At 40.9% G+C, this 14,704-nt stretch overlaps 1 protein-coding gene across 1 annotated transcript in view; it reads right to left on the minus strand.

Moving 5' to 3' along the window:
* Positions 1 to 14,704, minus strand: part of LOC139233626 (uncharacterized) — a 29,690-nt gene that overhangs the window by 9,648 nt on the left and 5,338 nt on the right. Inside the window, exons 2-7 of the mRNA XM_070864033.1 lie at positions 13,002 to 13,176; positions 10,052 to 10,219; positions 8,577 to 8,627; positions 4,630 to 4,699; positions 3,859 to 3,923; positions 2,916 to 2,958 (exon numbers count right to left, since the gene is read on the minus strand). Coding sequence (XP_070720134.1) covers positions 2,916 to 2,958; positions 3,859 to 3,923; positions 4,630 to 4,699; positions 8,577 to 8,627; positions 10,052 to 10,219; positions 13,002 to 13,142 — 538 coding nt within the window. The 5' untranslated portion in view covers positions 13,143 to 13,176. The remainder of the gene's footprint in view (positions 1 to 2,915; positions 2,959 to 3,858; positions 3,924 to 4,629; positions 4,700 to 8,576; positions 8,628 to 10,051; positions 10,220 to 13,001; positions 13,177 to 14,704) is intronic.

Consider the following 14,704-nt stretch of genomic DNA (forward strand, 5'->3'; position numbering starts at 1 on the left):
GCATTGTTGTAATAATCTTGATGATGTGCTGATTTGAGGACAAAATTGTTATATCATAGAAATGTACAGCACAGAAGGCGGCCAGTCAGTGCAATCGTACTTAGTCACACACACCTCGCTTTTTGTCCGTAATCCTGTAAGTTCCTCATCCTCCAGTACCTGGCCAATTCCCCTTTAAAATTATTTATGGACTCAGCTTCCACCACCTTTTCAGGTAGAGCGTTCCAGATCCCGACAATTCCGAAAAAAAATTCTCCTCATCTCCCTTCTAGATCTTTTTCCAATGATTTTGAATCTATGACCTCCAGTTATTGACCCGCTCGCCAGCGGGAATAGCTTTCCTTATTTGCTCTATTAAAACTTATCTTCTTGAAAGCCTCGATTAGTTCACTTCTAAGCCTTCTCTGTTCCAGGAAGAACAGTCCTAACTTTTCCAACCTCTTCATAACTGAAGTCCCTCATCCCTGTAAACCTCATTAATCCCCTTTCTAATGCAGTGTATTATTCTGCTACCGTGGAACGGTTTCCCTTTAAGGTCGCAAAGTCTAATTGTTGTTAAGTTAAATGTCAGCCTTGGCTCAGTCGTAGCACTCTTGCCTGAGTCAGAAGGTTGTGGATTCAAGACCCACTCTACAGACTTGAGCACACAATCGACGCTTTCACTTCAGTACAGGTACAACGTCTGAAATCCTCAGGACTGAGTCCATTCCAGTTTTTGGGTTTTTCCAGATTTCAAAGAAGAAAATCAATAGCCTGAAATCCGGAATCCTTGACCGAATCTGTGCCGGGGTTTGAGCGGCGAGATCCGAAACCTGACACTGATTCGGTCGAGGATTCCGGATTTCAGACTTGATTTTCTTGTTTGAAATCCGGAATCCTTGGGTTTTGTCTCAAAAATGTCTGTTTTTCAATCAATAATTCCAGACGACTCCATCAGCTATGTGCAAAATGTCCGGTTTTTGGACAATTCCGGTTTTGGGAGTTCTGGATTTGGGATGTTGCACTTGTATAGTAATTAGGGAGCGCTGTACTGTCGGAAGTGCTGTCTCTTAGATGAAAGGTTGAACAAAGGCCTCGTCTGCCCTCTCAGGTGGATGCAAAAGAGTCCACTGTACTATTTGAAGAGCAGGGGAGCAGGGGTTCTCCTGGTTTCCTGGCCACAGCTAGAGTACTGCGTACAATTCTAGTCACCACAATACAGGAAAGATGTGATTGCATGAGGATGTTGCCAGGATTAGAGGATATTAGCTATAAGGAAAGATTGAATAGGCTGGGGTTATTTTCTTTGGAACAGAGGATGGTGAGGGGAGACTTAATTATATAAAATGAGGAGGGGCCTTGATTGAGTGGATAGGAAGGACCTATTTCAATAACCAGGGGGCATAGATTTAAAGTAATTGGTAGAAGGATTAGAGGAGAGTTGAGGAGAACTTTTTTCACCTAGAGGCGGTGGGGGTCTGGAACTCACTACCTGAAAGGGTGGTAGAGGCAGAAACCCTCACCCCATTTAAAAAGTACTTGGATACGCACTTGAAGTGCTGTAACCTAAAAGATACTGGACCAAGAGCTGAAAAGTGGGATTAGGCTGGGTAGCTCTTTTTCGGCCAGCACAGACACAATGGGCTGTAAATTTCTATGATTCTATAATCGTTATCCCTCAACCAACACCCAAAATAGATGATCTAGTCAATTATTTATTTGCTGTTTGCGAGACCTTGTGCTCAAATTGGCTGCGGTGTTCCTTACAGTACAACAGTGACTACACTTCAAAAGTACTTCATTGGCTGTAGTGATTTGGAACGTCCGGAGGTCGTGAAAGGCGCTAAATAATAAGAACGCTTTCTTTTCTTTACACACATGCTACTTTAATTGTTGTTTGGTCAAGGAACCCTGATTAGAATGCATGTGTCAGTTTCATGCTGCAGCTCAGAAGCACTCCGGCCCGATACTAAACAAGAGATGGGAAGGGTGCGGGGGAGCCCGGTACTGGTCGAAGAAGCTGGCAATGCCGGGGATGTTGGGCCTGCTCCTGCTCAATAGCCGGCTGGATTGACTGCCTGGCTGGCAGACGGGAACAGTGAATTGCGGCAGGAGGCCGCAGCCGGGGACCCATGGGGACGGTCCCCGGCAGTCAGAAGTTCTGGATCAGTGTCGAGATTGAGGTGGAGGGGGGGCGGGGTTAGACAGCAACATCAGTGCCGTGCTCGGGAGGGCGGGTAGGCAGCAAGATCAAGGAGTATGTCTTTAATGCTTACCTTAGGCAGTTGGTGCCTCCCACCCTGAACTTTCTGCCGGGCATCAGACAGCATGGGCCTCCCCGACATGCAGTTAAGTTTAAGCCACGACTTTTGAATCATTTTGTTAATTAGGCCTCTGCCTGAGTTTTACAAGAGCCTCGTTGATGACCCGATTTGTTTTCTATTCATTTAAATGGCTGGGAATGAGATTAGGTTGCTCAATCCCAAAATTTTAACCCCTCTGGTAGGGGGAGAGGCAAGTTAAAATCAAGGCCATTATTTTAAGATTGTAACTTTAATGAAGTGTAACATCCTGAGTATAACTTCTACGCTAGACTACCATTTTTAATATTGAAATGCACAATATATTGGTCTATTCCAGCCTGACAAAGCACAGCAGGTGTTTAATACTAGCAGAAGCCAAGTGCAAATCTGCAACTCAGAGTATCTATTATTTTGGGAAAGGCAGTGAAGCAGCAACAGGGGTAGATTTAATAATAAAAAGGAATTGTCTCTACATTTACAGAACATTTCCTATAATTAATAAAGCTTTCTGAATGAAAGATAGGCAATATTTTTTATTTCATGTTATAACACCGTACAAATAAATTGGCAAACTATCTTTGTGACTAGCATTAAAAATTACATGCAAAAAAAACGAGTCATATCATAACTGACCTTTCGCACTCTTGCAGATGGATTTAGATGAATGACCATTTCCCTGAAAAACACCCCAAAAATCAATTAATTTCTACAATGGGACTTCAAAAGGCTTTATTTAAAAACAGAGTTTTAGTGCAAGTACATCTTTTTGCTTCCTCAAAAGCTAGCAATTTAGGTCAAATACACTGGCATGCATGCATGCTCACAATATAAAATTTGCCATGGAGGTGTTTATGAATTTGCATCTCAGTATAACAAATGACTTGTATTCAGGGCCACTGGATTGGTATAACTCTTATTGTTAGCGATTGCACCAATGTGTTTCTTTCTTCCATGTACTTCATTTATCGATGGAGTTAATTATAAATGCATACTTACAGCAGCTAAAGCTAGTCAAACATGCAACTAAGACAAAGAATTATAGGTGGTATGAAGTAATAATGATCACATTTACTCAAGCGGTTGAGGTGACACATGCAATAACAAAATTCTGAACCCTTCGAGACTTAAAAAAAAATCATTTATTATACTATTGTCTTAGCAAAATTAAAGCAACTACCAGCAGTTGCAAAACTGCAGCTGTTACAGCAACTGAAGATCATCACTGTACAGTGCAGCAGCAGCAATTTACATGGTAGAATAGAAATTGTGCAGCTCTAAAACACCAAGGATTGAAGAACCCAGCACATCCGATCTCAGAATTGCATTATTAAAAGGGTGCTAATTGGGCAACTACATCATCACTAAAAGCTTGGCCTTAAAATCAGAGCTGAAGTTGCATTAGAATGCTCTTTGTTTTATTGAAACTACATTAAAAAAAAACGAGAAACAGCAGAAAGTGAATATGACTCAATTAGCCTTTGTTCAGAGATCCCTGAAATACTCAAGCTTTACTCCTCTGCCCACAGTCTTGTCACATAGCTCAGGTTTAAAATATAAACACACAGACAAAACTTACCTCAGTTTTCCTATTGGCATTTAGCAGTTTCTTAAAACCCTTTTTTTCAAAATATGCCAGTAGATCTTTGTAGCAGTTAAGGTATATATATATATATATATATTTTAAAAAAATGATATAAACAATTTTTATATATATGTTGTAGATCTACTGTGGCATTGCTCAGGGAGGATGTATTTGACAAGCCTTGCCAGCGACGCCCATATCCTAAGAATAAAAAATAATATAAATACTAAAACATTTGTACATGTAACGTGTGTGTATTATATAAGGGTCAAGACCAAGTGCTGCATTTAGGTCAAGCAAGGGTCAAATAAAGGAGAAATAATTTTCTCCATGTGTGACCATTTTACAAAGATGATGATACAATGTTAACAAAGCCAAAAAAAAACAATTTAGTTTTTGGTGTAAAATTGCAGTCTTTCTAAGTTATTTTCCTAATATTTTAGGTTCTGGCAGCCATTGCAGCACTTTTGGGATTCAGGTTCTTAACAGCTTCATATTTGGACGCAAGAGATTTTATAACGGACACACATACGCGCACAGCCTTCGCCACACAGTGGTAGCTTAAAGCTATTACACATCAACGGGTATAGCACTATAAAAGGAGTTTGTGTACTTTGTAGATATTTCTGGCACTAATTAATAATGAAAATTTTAAAGTACAAATGTAATAAATTATACAGTAAAGCTCAAACACACACACACACAATCAGTATCCATTACAACAATTATGCACATAAAATGTCACTTTACAATGAGAAAGGATACCATCAAGATGTAGGATTTTCACTCCCCAGGAACGTGCATTGGCCAAAATACTGTTACCACCGCCACATTCCTGTCAGAAGAAAAAAAATTGAAGAGGGCATTTTAGCAGTATTGCTTTGAAGTTTTTGCATTTGAAAATCATGTTAAACACAAGTAAGTTTTCTCTATGCTGATAGAGCCAACAATAGCTCTACAATAATCCAGCCAGTATATTCACAAAACTGTCAAATTCAAGCTTACTCAATTACATGAAATTACAGATGGTTTCACTTCTGCAGCATAATTCTGTAAAGAAAGGACAAGAATAGTCTATTTTGTACTTATCCTCAGAATCCAGTGAAAATTTAGCAGTCAACATTAAAAAGTGAAAGAAAAGACCATTTGGTCTATTGAAGATCTCTCTATTGCCCTAAATCTTCAATCTTTGCATCAATTGTTTTTTGAAAAGTCTTAATGCCTTTGTCTCTACCACTCTGCCAGGCAGATTACTCCAGACTTTTTACCATTTGGGGGGAAAAAGATAACTATTTTCCAACTTATTTTTCACTCATTCATGTCCTTCTGTTCTACTTTTCTGGCCTACACTAAAGTAATAATCTGAGTTTACTGAATACCATTTTTTTTGTGTAATACCTTGATGGGGTCTCCCCATAACTCCTGTTTTTGAGCTTCTCTAATTTTTCATCAAATGGCATTTACTGTGGACAAATGCAAGATAATGAGACAAAGAGAAATAAACAGTGGGAATGTAAACTAAATGCACTAGACTATAGGACAACACAAGACAGGAATCTGGAGGAATTGATGGATAGCTCAAATGAAACTGACAGTTGTATCAGGGCAGCAGTAAGAAAAACTAACTGAACCATAGACTGACTGTGCAGAGCATTGGTGAGACCACATCTGGAGTACTGCGTACAATATTGGTCTCCTTACTTGCATTGGAGGCAGTTCAGAGAAGATTCTCGAGGTTGATTCCTGAGATGAAGGGGTTGTCATATAAAGAAAGGTTGAGCAGGTTGGGCCTATACTCACAGAGGTGATCTTATTGAAGTGTATAAGATTCTGAGGGGGCTTGACATGGTAGATGCAGAGAGGATGTTTCCCTTCATGGGGAATCTAGAACTAGGGGGCATAGTTTCAGAATAAGGGGTCGCCCATTTAAAACAGAAATGAGGAGGAATTTCTTCTCAGAGGGTTGTGAATCTTTGAAATCTCTGTCCCAGAGAGCTGTGGAGGCTGGGTCACTGAATATATTTAAGGTGGAGATCGACGGATTTTTGTGAGATAAGGGAGTCAAGGGTTATGGGGAGAGGGCGGTGAAGTGGAGTTGGGGCCAAGATCTGATCAGCCATGATATTGAATAGTGGTGCAGGCTCGTGGGGCCTGATGGCCTATTTCTGCTCCTATTTCTTATGTTCATTGTTCTTAGAGCGATAGAGCACACATTACGGAATGATAAAGACTGTACAAGACACTGGTACAGTCATATGCAACTATACACCCGTGCAGGCAGTGAACACAAAAGGAGGCTCGGAGCCTGAGGACAAGCGATGTATTAAGTTCATTAGACTCAGGAACATAGGAACAGAAGGCCATTCAGCCCCTCAAGCCTGCTCCACCATTCAATGAAATCATGGCTGATCTGCAACCCAACTCCATATACCCACCTTTGGCCCATATCCCTTAATACCTTTGGTTAACAGAAAGCTTCAAATTAACAATTGATCTAGCATCAATTGCCGTTTGCAGAAGAGAGCTCCAAACTTCTATCAACCTTTGTGTAGAAGGGTTTCCTAATTTCACTCCTGAAAGTCTTAAAAATTAGAACCAGACCTATGTCCCCTAGTCCTAGAATCCCCAACCAGTAGAAATAGTTTCTCTCTATCTCCCCTGTCTGTTCCTCATAATATCTTGAAAACTTTGATCAGATCACCCCTAAATTCTTGGGAATACATCCCTAATTTGAGTAATCTCTCCTCGTAACTTAACCCTCGAAGTCCGGGTATCATTCTGGTAAACCTACGCTGCACTTCCTCCAAAGCGAATATATCCTTCCTAAGGTGTGGTGCCCAGAACTGCTCAGTGCTCCAGGTGTGGTCCAAACAGAGTTTTGAATAGCTGCAGCATAACTTCTGCCCCCTTGTATTCTAGTCCTCTAAATATAAAGGCCAGTATCCCATTAGCCTTTTTGATTATTTTCTGTACCTGTTCGTGACATTTTAATGATCTATGTACCTGGACCGCCCCCCTCTCTTTGGACCTTCAGTTTTTAGCCTTTCACCATTTATAAAAGTACCCTGTTCTATCCGTTTTAGGTCCAGAGTGGATGACTTCACATTTGCCTACATTGAAATCAATTTGCCACAGTTTTGCCCATTCACTTAATCTGTCGCTATCCTTTTGTAATTTTATATTTCTATCTACACTGCCTACAATGCCACCTATCTTTGTGTCATTGGCAAATTTGGATATACGACTTTCTATGCCATCATCTAAGTCATTAATAAATACTGTGAATAGTTGAGTACCTACCCATTATCCCTACTGCCCATCTCCTGCTGATCATCCAATTTCCTAACCAGGTCAATAATTTGCCCTCAATTCTGTGGGCTTCTACGTTAGTTAACAGTCTCTTATATGTGACTTTATCAAATGCCTTATGGAAGCCCATATAAATAACATCCATAGACATTCCAGTGTCCACTTCTTTAGTCACCTGTTCAAAAAATTAAAATCAGGTTTGTCAGGCATGACCTACCTTTCACAAATCCATGCTGGCTCTCTATGATCAACTGAAAATTTGAGGTGATCACCACCCTATTCTTAATTATAGACTCTCGCAATTTCCCAACAAATGTCAGGCTAACTGGCCTATAAATTCCATGATTTCTCTCTCACCATTTTTAAGTAGCGGAGTGACATGCGCAATTTTCCAATCTAAAGGAACGGTACCTGAATCGAGAGAACTTTGGAAGATTATAGTTCTGGCATCTGCAATGTGCTCACCTATTTCCTTTAAAACCCTGGGATTTGTCACTCTATAGCGCCATTATTTTCTTCATTACTGTTATTTTACTTACATTAATTTTATTGAGTCCCTGATTCAGTACTAGTTTCCTTGGGATTTCTGGCATGCTATACTCTTCCTCTACTGTAAATACTGACGCAAAGTAATTATTCAACATGTCGGCCATTTCCTTATCATTGATAATATCACCGCTTTCAGTTTTTAAGGGGCCAACATTACTACTGACTACCCTCTTTTTCCTAATACAATTGTGTATTGATTTTGATATCCCTTGCAGGTATCTTTTCATACTCTCCTTTTGTAGCTCTTACTATCCGTTTTTTGACCCTTTGCTGTTCTTTGTACCTTTCCCGTTCTTTGTACCTTTCCCATTTGCCAGGTTCTGTACTATTTTTGCATGCTTTTTCTTCTCGTTTTATGCTGTCCCCTACCTCTTTAGTCGTCCATGGCTGTTTTTTTTTGGCAAGTAGAGCTCTTGCCCCTCAGGGGTATAAACTGGTTCTGTATCACCATAAATTCTTTTTTGAACATCTCCCTCTGATCTTGTGGTGTTTTACCCATTAACAGATTTGCCCAGTTTACTGTGGACAGTCACTGATGCAATGCAAATTAGGTAGCTCCTCATAATGTAGCAAGAGTTCTTGAGCAGTACTCCAACTGTAGTGTACGAGTAGCTAGATACCAAACAGAACAGGACTCCGGTTGATATTTACCTTCTGTATCCCCAGAGGCCAATTACACACCTCCACTGCTAAACCCACTAATAGACCAAAGATTGAATTTAGGACCTTTCGGTTCATATTGCTCCATATCAGAACTTATTCATAAGCCACAATCAACCTTTGTGGATTAAATGGAAAACATTCTAACATCTGGTTTTAACAATTAATTGAATGTTGACAAAATAGCTTCTTACATTGTTCTTGATCACCGTTTCAAGTAGTCTCTTTCCCCTGCTGATCTGCATCTGAAAGAAAGATTAGTTACAAACACCAGAATAATATTTCAGGACAGTACACTTCTGGAAAGATGGATGTCACTGCAGTGCGAAAATAACCACATCTAGATGTCAAAACTGACTACTTGGCACCTATCGCTTTACTCTTTCCCCAGTTGAAAAATCAGGTGCAACATTATTAGAAAATAAATTAGTTTCAAATTTCACATTAAAAATATATCTCATTGCACACATTTGTAATATGTAGTTCCACGAGGAAATCCTGAAACAGTAGCACATGTTCAGTAACCCATGTTAAAAGCAATGGGCCAAATTGTAATATTCTGGAAATAGCAACTGCAATTAGTCTTAGCATCACTGGGCTAATAGGGGGATGGAGATTTTCCATCCAGATCATGATCTAGCAACACTTAGTGTATGAGCCCATTGACAGAATCAGGTAATGACTCCTACAGTCAAATAGTCTACTGACACATAATGTTAACAATCATATGAAAAACAGGTGATTGGGAAGGATAGCATCTGTGGAATTAAACTTTAGCATTGGGCACCCCTTTGGGAGAATAATTACCAGTATAGTCAGCCAAACAACTGCAGCATAATTTTCAGGAAGGGCTCTGGATATTTTAATCATATCCATTTTTAAGAACTGAAAATATCTGCAAGCTACAACCAAGCGTAGCAAAATTGTGAAAATTCCCATTGGCATATTGGATACTTTCAATTCTAAATCTAATGAGCCATCAGCAATCAGGCGATTGCCAACTTGAAATAGCACAAGGAGTGGCTTGGACAACCCTCCATTTGAGGAAACACCCATGCAACAATTTGTAATGCAGCTGGTGGTTGATATCAGGATCTCACCAATGTGGGGCGCCTACATCCGGGCCAGGGTGTCCTTAGAGATGGAGCACGCGGTGTCCACCGGCATGCTCGCGGCCTTCCGCGAGAGGTGGGCGCCGGAGGGACTGGAGTGCATTATCACCCCCGGCAATCAAATTTTAATTTGATTTTATGTTTTAAAGTTTAATTTGTTTTAATTGCCGGGGTTGTTAGTGTCCCCCTCCCCTTTTATAGGGGGCACTTGTAAAATTTATGATTTTATTGCCCCAAAAAAATCAGCAATGTGGGAGTGATAAAACCCCCAAGAAACTTGTATTCGCCACAGTTACCACCGAGTCCACTCATGATTTAAGTGCCTAAAGCGCACACACACACAAAATTGATCTTAATTCTGCTGATCTAGTTAACTAAACAGTTGCGCAAACAATAAACTCAGCCCAAAAGAACTGCAAATTACTTCAATTAGCACTAGACAGGTCAAAAACAAGACTCTTAGCTCAGTAGATGCCATTAAATAGCAATTGTGCATCTTTATTTTATAGAGCAACAGAATGCACGCATACATAATCTCTGCTGGTTTGCTCACTTACCATCTGCCCATCTTTATGATTGACTGAATGATAGGAACTAGTTTGGTTGTTTTTCAAATATTCCTTGTTTGGAACAGATGCTAAATTGGCTGATTTACTCCCAAGCTTTGCCTCCTTGCTGTTGGAAATCACATAACTCACTTCTTTACTGAGAAAACTTTCTATTGTCTGAAATTCAGAGAGAAAAAAGTGTCCATGTTAGGAGAAAATAAAATGAACCTACAAAAATGTAACTATATATAAAACAAAAACATTGTTCACTGTTGAATATAATTTCCCAACACAACACAGGGTAAAGTTCAGATAAGTGACTTTACATTTGTTTTGAACATTGCATCATAGCAAAATTAAATAATACTGCAAAATGCGTCCCATTGAATAGACTCAGTGAAGATATTCCAATAATGGACGAGATATTGGAAAGCATCTGGTCGTCCACCATCTGCAGATAAGGTTGCCAATAAGAGTCACCGGATAACAATTATTAGCAGACAACAATGTTCCCGTTAAGTTGCACGGCCGCAGAGCAGTGTGGGGGTTGCATGCAGGCCGCTCACCAGCTTTTGAATGGAAAAACCGCGCATGCGTGGAAATGTGAATGGGCTGTGCTCAACGGGCCGCGCACCCCCCCAAAAATTAGAGGGAACACTGGCAGACACCCTGGAAAACTTTCGCACACCGTCCCCCATCTTAACCTGGGGCACTGAGTCGAATTGTAGCTCCCATACTGCTATCTCCAATAATTCAGCTAATTTAGCACAAACCAGGTAACACACCTTGGAACTTCCTGGTTTGTGTTCTCAGCTACTTACTGGACAAACCAGCTTTGCTACAGAGGAAGTCCTCTTAACAAGCTTCAGTCCTTCGGCAGCTGTATTCAGAATTGCCAATGTCAACAAAAAGCAGAGCTCCTTGTTCTAGATTTGCAACAGTTAACAAAGTAGGAGATGGTGAAGGGTTCCCACAATTGTTTTTCAAAATTATATGACTAATATATGATGGAATGCTCCCCCTGCCAAGATGCTCCAAATTTGTTCTTTGTAACATGAAATCTCATTTAGATTTAAACAAACAACCCTCACCTAGTCAGTCTGGTAAAAGTTAGGCTGAGGTTTCAATTAACAACAATTACGAGCTAAGCTTAATTCTTCTATCCTCATAAGAATATAATGTTGAAGTGATTACCCACTCAATTGTTTTTCTTCCTTAGCCCCTTTTCTATCGAAGATACTGAACTGTCCTGTGGTACATCTTCATAGTACAGTAACTAATAATGGAAATCCTAAAAATAGTACCAGGATCCTCATCCTTCAATAATTCTTGGTATACACCATATGATCCAGATGTCCTGTATGTATTTCATCATTACATGCTTTACTGATTTTATATTGATGTAAAGTAACCGGATCCAGAATTGGTCACAATTCTTCATTAAAGACTGATGCGATTAATTAATTTAACACCTTTGTTCCTTGATCCTTGGGGACAACAGTATTATACTTAACCCTCAAACAACCTAACTGGCATTTTAAAGTCCTTTACATCTTTTAATCCATCTTGCTGCTGTCAGTTAACAGAAGCCAGATATGGACGAGGAAAGATATTCAACCCACCTCAGTTCATTCATCCACAATGTACAGAACCCTTCGGCCGCCTGCGGAAGAGAGTGTTTGAAGACCAGGCCCTCAAATCTACCACCAAACTCATGGTTTACAGGGTTGTAGTAATATCCGCCCTCCTGTATGAGTCTGAGGCACCTCAAGTCGCTGGAGATATATCACCAACGATGTCTCCGCAAGATCCTGCAAATCTCCTGGGAGAACAGGCGCACCAACATCAGTGCCCCCGACCAGGCTAACATCCCCAGTATTGAAGCACTGACCACAATCGATCAGCTTCGCTGGGCAGGCCACATAGTACGCATGCCAGATACGAGACTCCCTAAGCAAATGCTTTATGCAGAGATTCTTCCATGGTAAATGAGCCAAAGGAGGACAGCGGAAAAGTTACAAGGACACCCTCAAAGCCTCGCTGGTAAAGTGCGACATCACCACTGACACCTGGGAGACCCTGGCCGCAGACCGCCCAGGTGGAGAAAGTCCATCCGGGAGGGCGTTGAGCTCTTTGAGTCTCGACGCAAGGAGCATGAAGAGGCCAGGCGCAGGCAGCGGAAGGAGTGGGCGGCAAACCAGCCCTACCAACCCGTTCCCCCGACGAATGTCTGTCCCACTTGTAACAGGGTCTGTGGCTCTCGTATCGGACTGTTCAGCCATCAAATAACTCACTTTGGCAGTGGAAGCAAGTCCTCCTCAATTCCGAGGGACTGCCTATGATGATGACAGAACCCTTATCACAGCATACAGTCGTTTCATGAATGATTTTGATTCCACGACTCTACCTAGAAGCCCATTTCCTATGATCAGTTTATGTTAAGCACTTGCTGACATCGGTGTTAAATTTCCATTTCAGTAGTTTGAACTAGTGTCTCCATATCGTACTGCCAGAGCTTAATTTGTAATTGTTTTGGATTTATCTTGTAAACTTCTGTAACAGCACCTTTCAAAAGCCTAGGTCTCTTCAGTCTTTCCTCATAACTTAGTCCTCTAGTCTCTTCGAATATGGATAGTTGAAGATAACTAATTACTGTATGACCAAGTCCCCCTCACTAATTAGTATTAAATGTACTTTAAAATACTTCTGCTTAGTGTTTGGGTTATTTTCAAACTCCTTATTCAACCAAAGTGAACCCATAATTTACTGCATAACTGCCTGGAAACAAACCGTTTGTTATGCAATTTTTCATTTCAATTTGGGACAATTTCTTAATCATAATTAAATCCTTGGAGATGGTTAGAATATTCTTGTAAAATTGATCAAAATATTAAATAGGCAAAAAAACAAGCAATGATAGTGTTAATGGGGATTCTGTTATAATTAGCATTGTACATACCCCTCCCAATTTCTTCACAACATCCTCCAGGAATTTGGTGTTCTTATTGTTTGGAAGATCTAGGTAAAATGCCTTCCCAGAAATTGGGCAATTCCTCACTGGGCCATCCTCATCCCCTTGGACCAAGCACCTGCGTGGCATCTTCTGTGGTTCAAGTGTCCCTGCAGAATTTCTTCTAATAAAAAGAAAAGAAAACAAACAATTCTACTTGGAGTCAGAAATTTGCAGATCAAACATTTCAAATCCACTTGAAGCTGAATATCAAAGAGGTAATCGGAACAGGTCGTTCTGCTCCATAAGCAGTTTATATATTACTCTAGTGCTGTTGGCTCGTATTGTATAGGAATTGCTTATCCAGCAGCAACAAAGTAAACTTGCTGGTGATCATGAAGACCCAGTCATAAAAAAGGGGTTCCCCAGCCAACGGCCTTAGCAAATAAAGTAAGTTAATTTTGGCGTTACTGCTGGTTCGGATACACATGCACCGGAGCCAATGGCACTAAATGCAAGAAGAAAGCAGCTTTAAAATACTATTTATTTTAGGACCATAAGTGTCCCTCATCCCACTGACCGAACCATTCTGGAAATTGGGACTGGCTCAGATATGAGGTTGTTTACAAATGCTGAAATGCGAGAGGTCCCGGATTCAAATCCTGGACGTGCCCTGCTACTTTCCACTTTTACTCAGAAAAAAACAACAACTTGTATTTATATAGCACTTTTAATGTCGTAAAATGTCCCAAGGAAATTCACAGGAGCGTTATAAAATAAAATTTGACACCAAGCCACATATCAGGGCAGGTTGGTCACAGTAGGAGGTTTTAAGGAGCATCTTCAAGGAAGATAGAGAGGTAGAGAGGCGGAGAGGTTTAGGGAGGAAATTCCAGAGCTTAGAGCCCTGGCAGCTGAAGGCACGGCCACCAATGGTAGAGTGATTGAAATAGGGGATGCTCAAGAAGCCAGAATTAGAGGAACGCAGATATCGGAGGGTTTTGGATGACCTCAAGTTTACGGAGAGTAGAGCATGGGAGGTCGGACAGGAGTGTGTTGGAATAGTCAAGTCCAGAGGTAGCAAAGACATGGATGAGGGTTTCAGCAGCGAATGAGCTGAGGCAGGGACATAGTCGGGCGAAGTTCTGGAAGTGGAAATAGGCAATCCTAGTGATGGTGCGGAAAAGTGGTGAACTCATTTTCGGGTCAAATATGACACCAAGGTTGCAAACAGTCTGGTTCAGCCTCAGACAATTGTCAGGGAGTGGGATGGAGTGGGTAGCTAGGGCACAGAGTTTGTGATGGAAACTGAAGACAATGGTTTCAGTTTTCCCAATATTAAGTTGGAGGAAGTTTTTGTTCATCCAGCACTGGATTTCGGACAAGCAGTCTGACAATTTAGAGACAGCAGAAGGATAAAAAGAGAGGTGGTGGTGAGGTAAAAGTGGGTGTCGGCAGCAGTGTATATATGGAAACTGACACTGTTTTCGGATGATGTTGCTGAGGGACAGTATGAAGATGAGAAACAGGAGGGGGCCAAGGATAGATCCTAAGGGGACACCAGGGGCAGCAATGCAGGAGTGGGAAGAGAAGCCATTGCAGGTGATTCTCTGGCTACAATTAGATAGACAAGAATGGATCCAGGTGAGTACAGTCTCACCCAGCTGGATGACAGAGGAGAGGGGTTGGAGAAGGATGGAGTGGTGAACAGA

Source organism: Pristiophorus japonicus, chromosome 21 (genome assembly GCF_044704955.1).
Source record: "Pristiophorus japonicus isolate sPriJap1 chromosome 21, sPriJap1.hap1, whole genome shotgun sequence".
Taxonomy (NCBI): Eukaryota; Metazoa; Chordata; class Chondrichthyes; family Pristiophoridae; genus Pristiophorus; species Pristiophorus japonicus.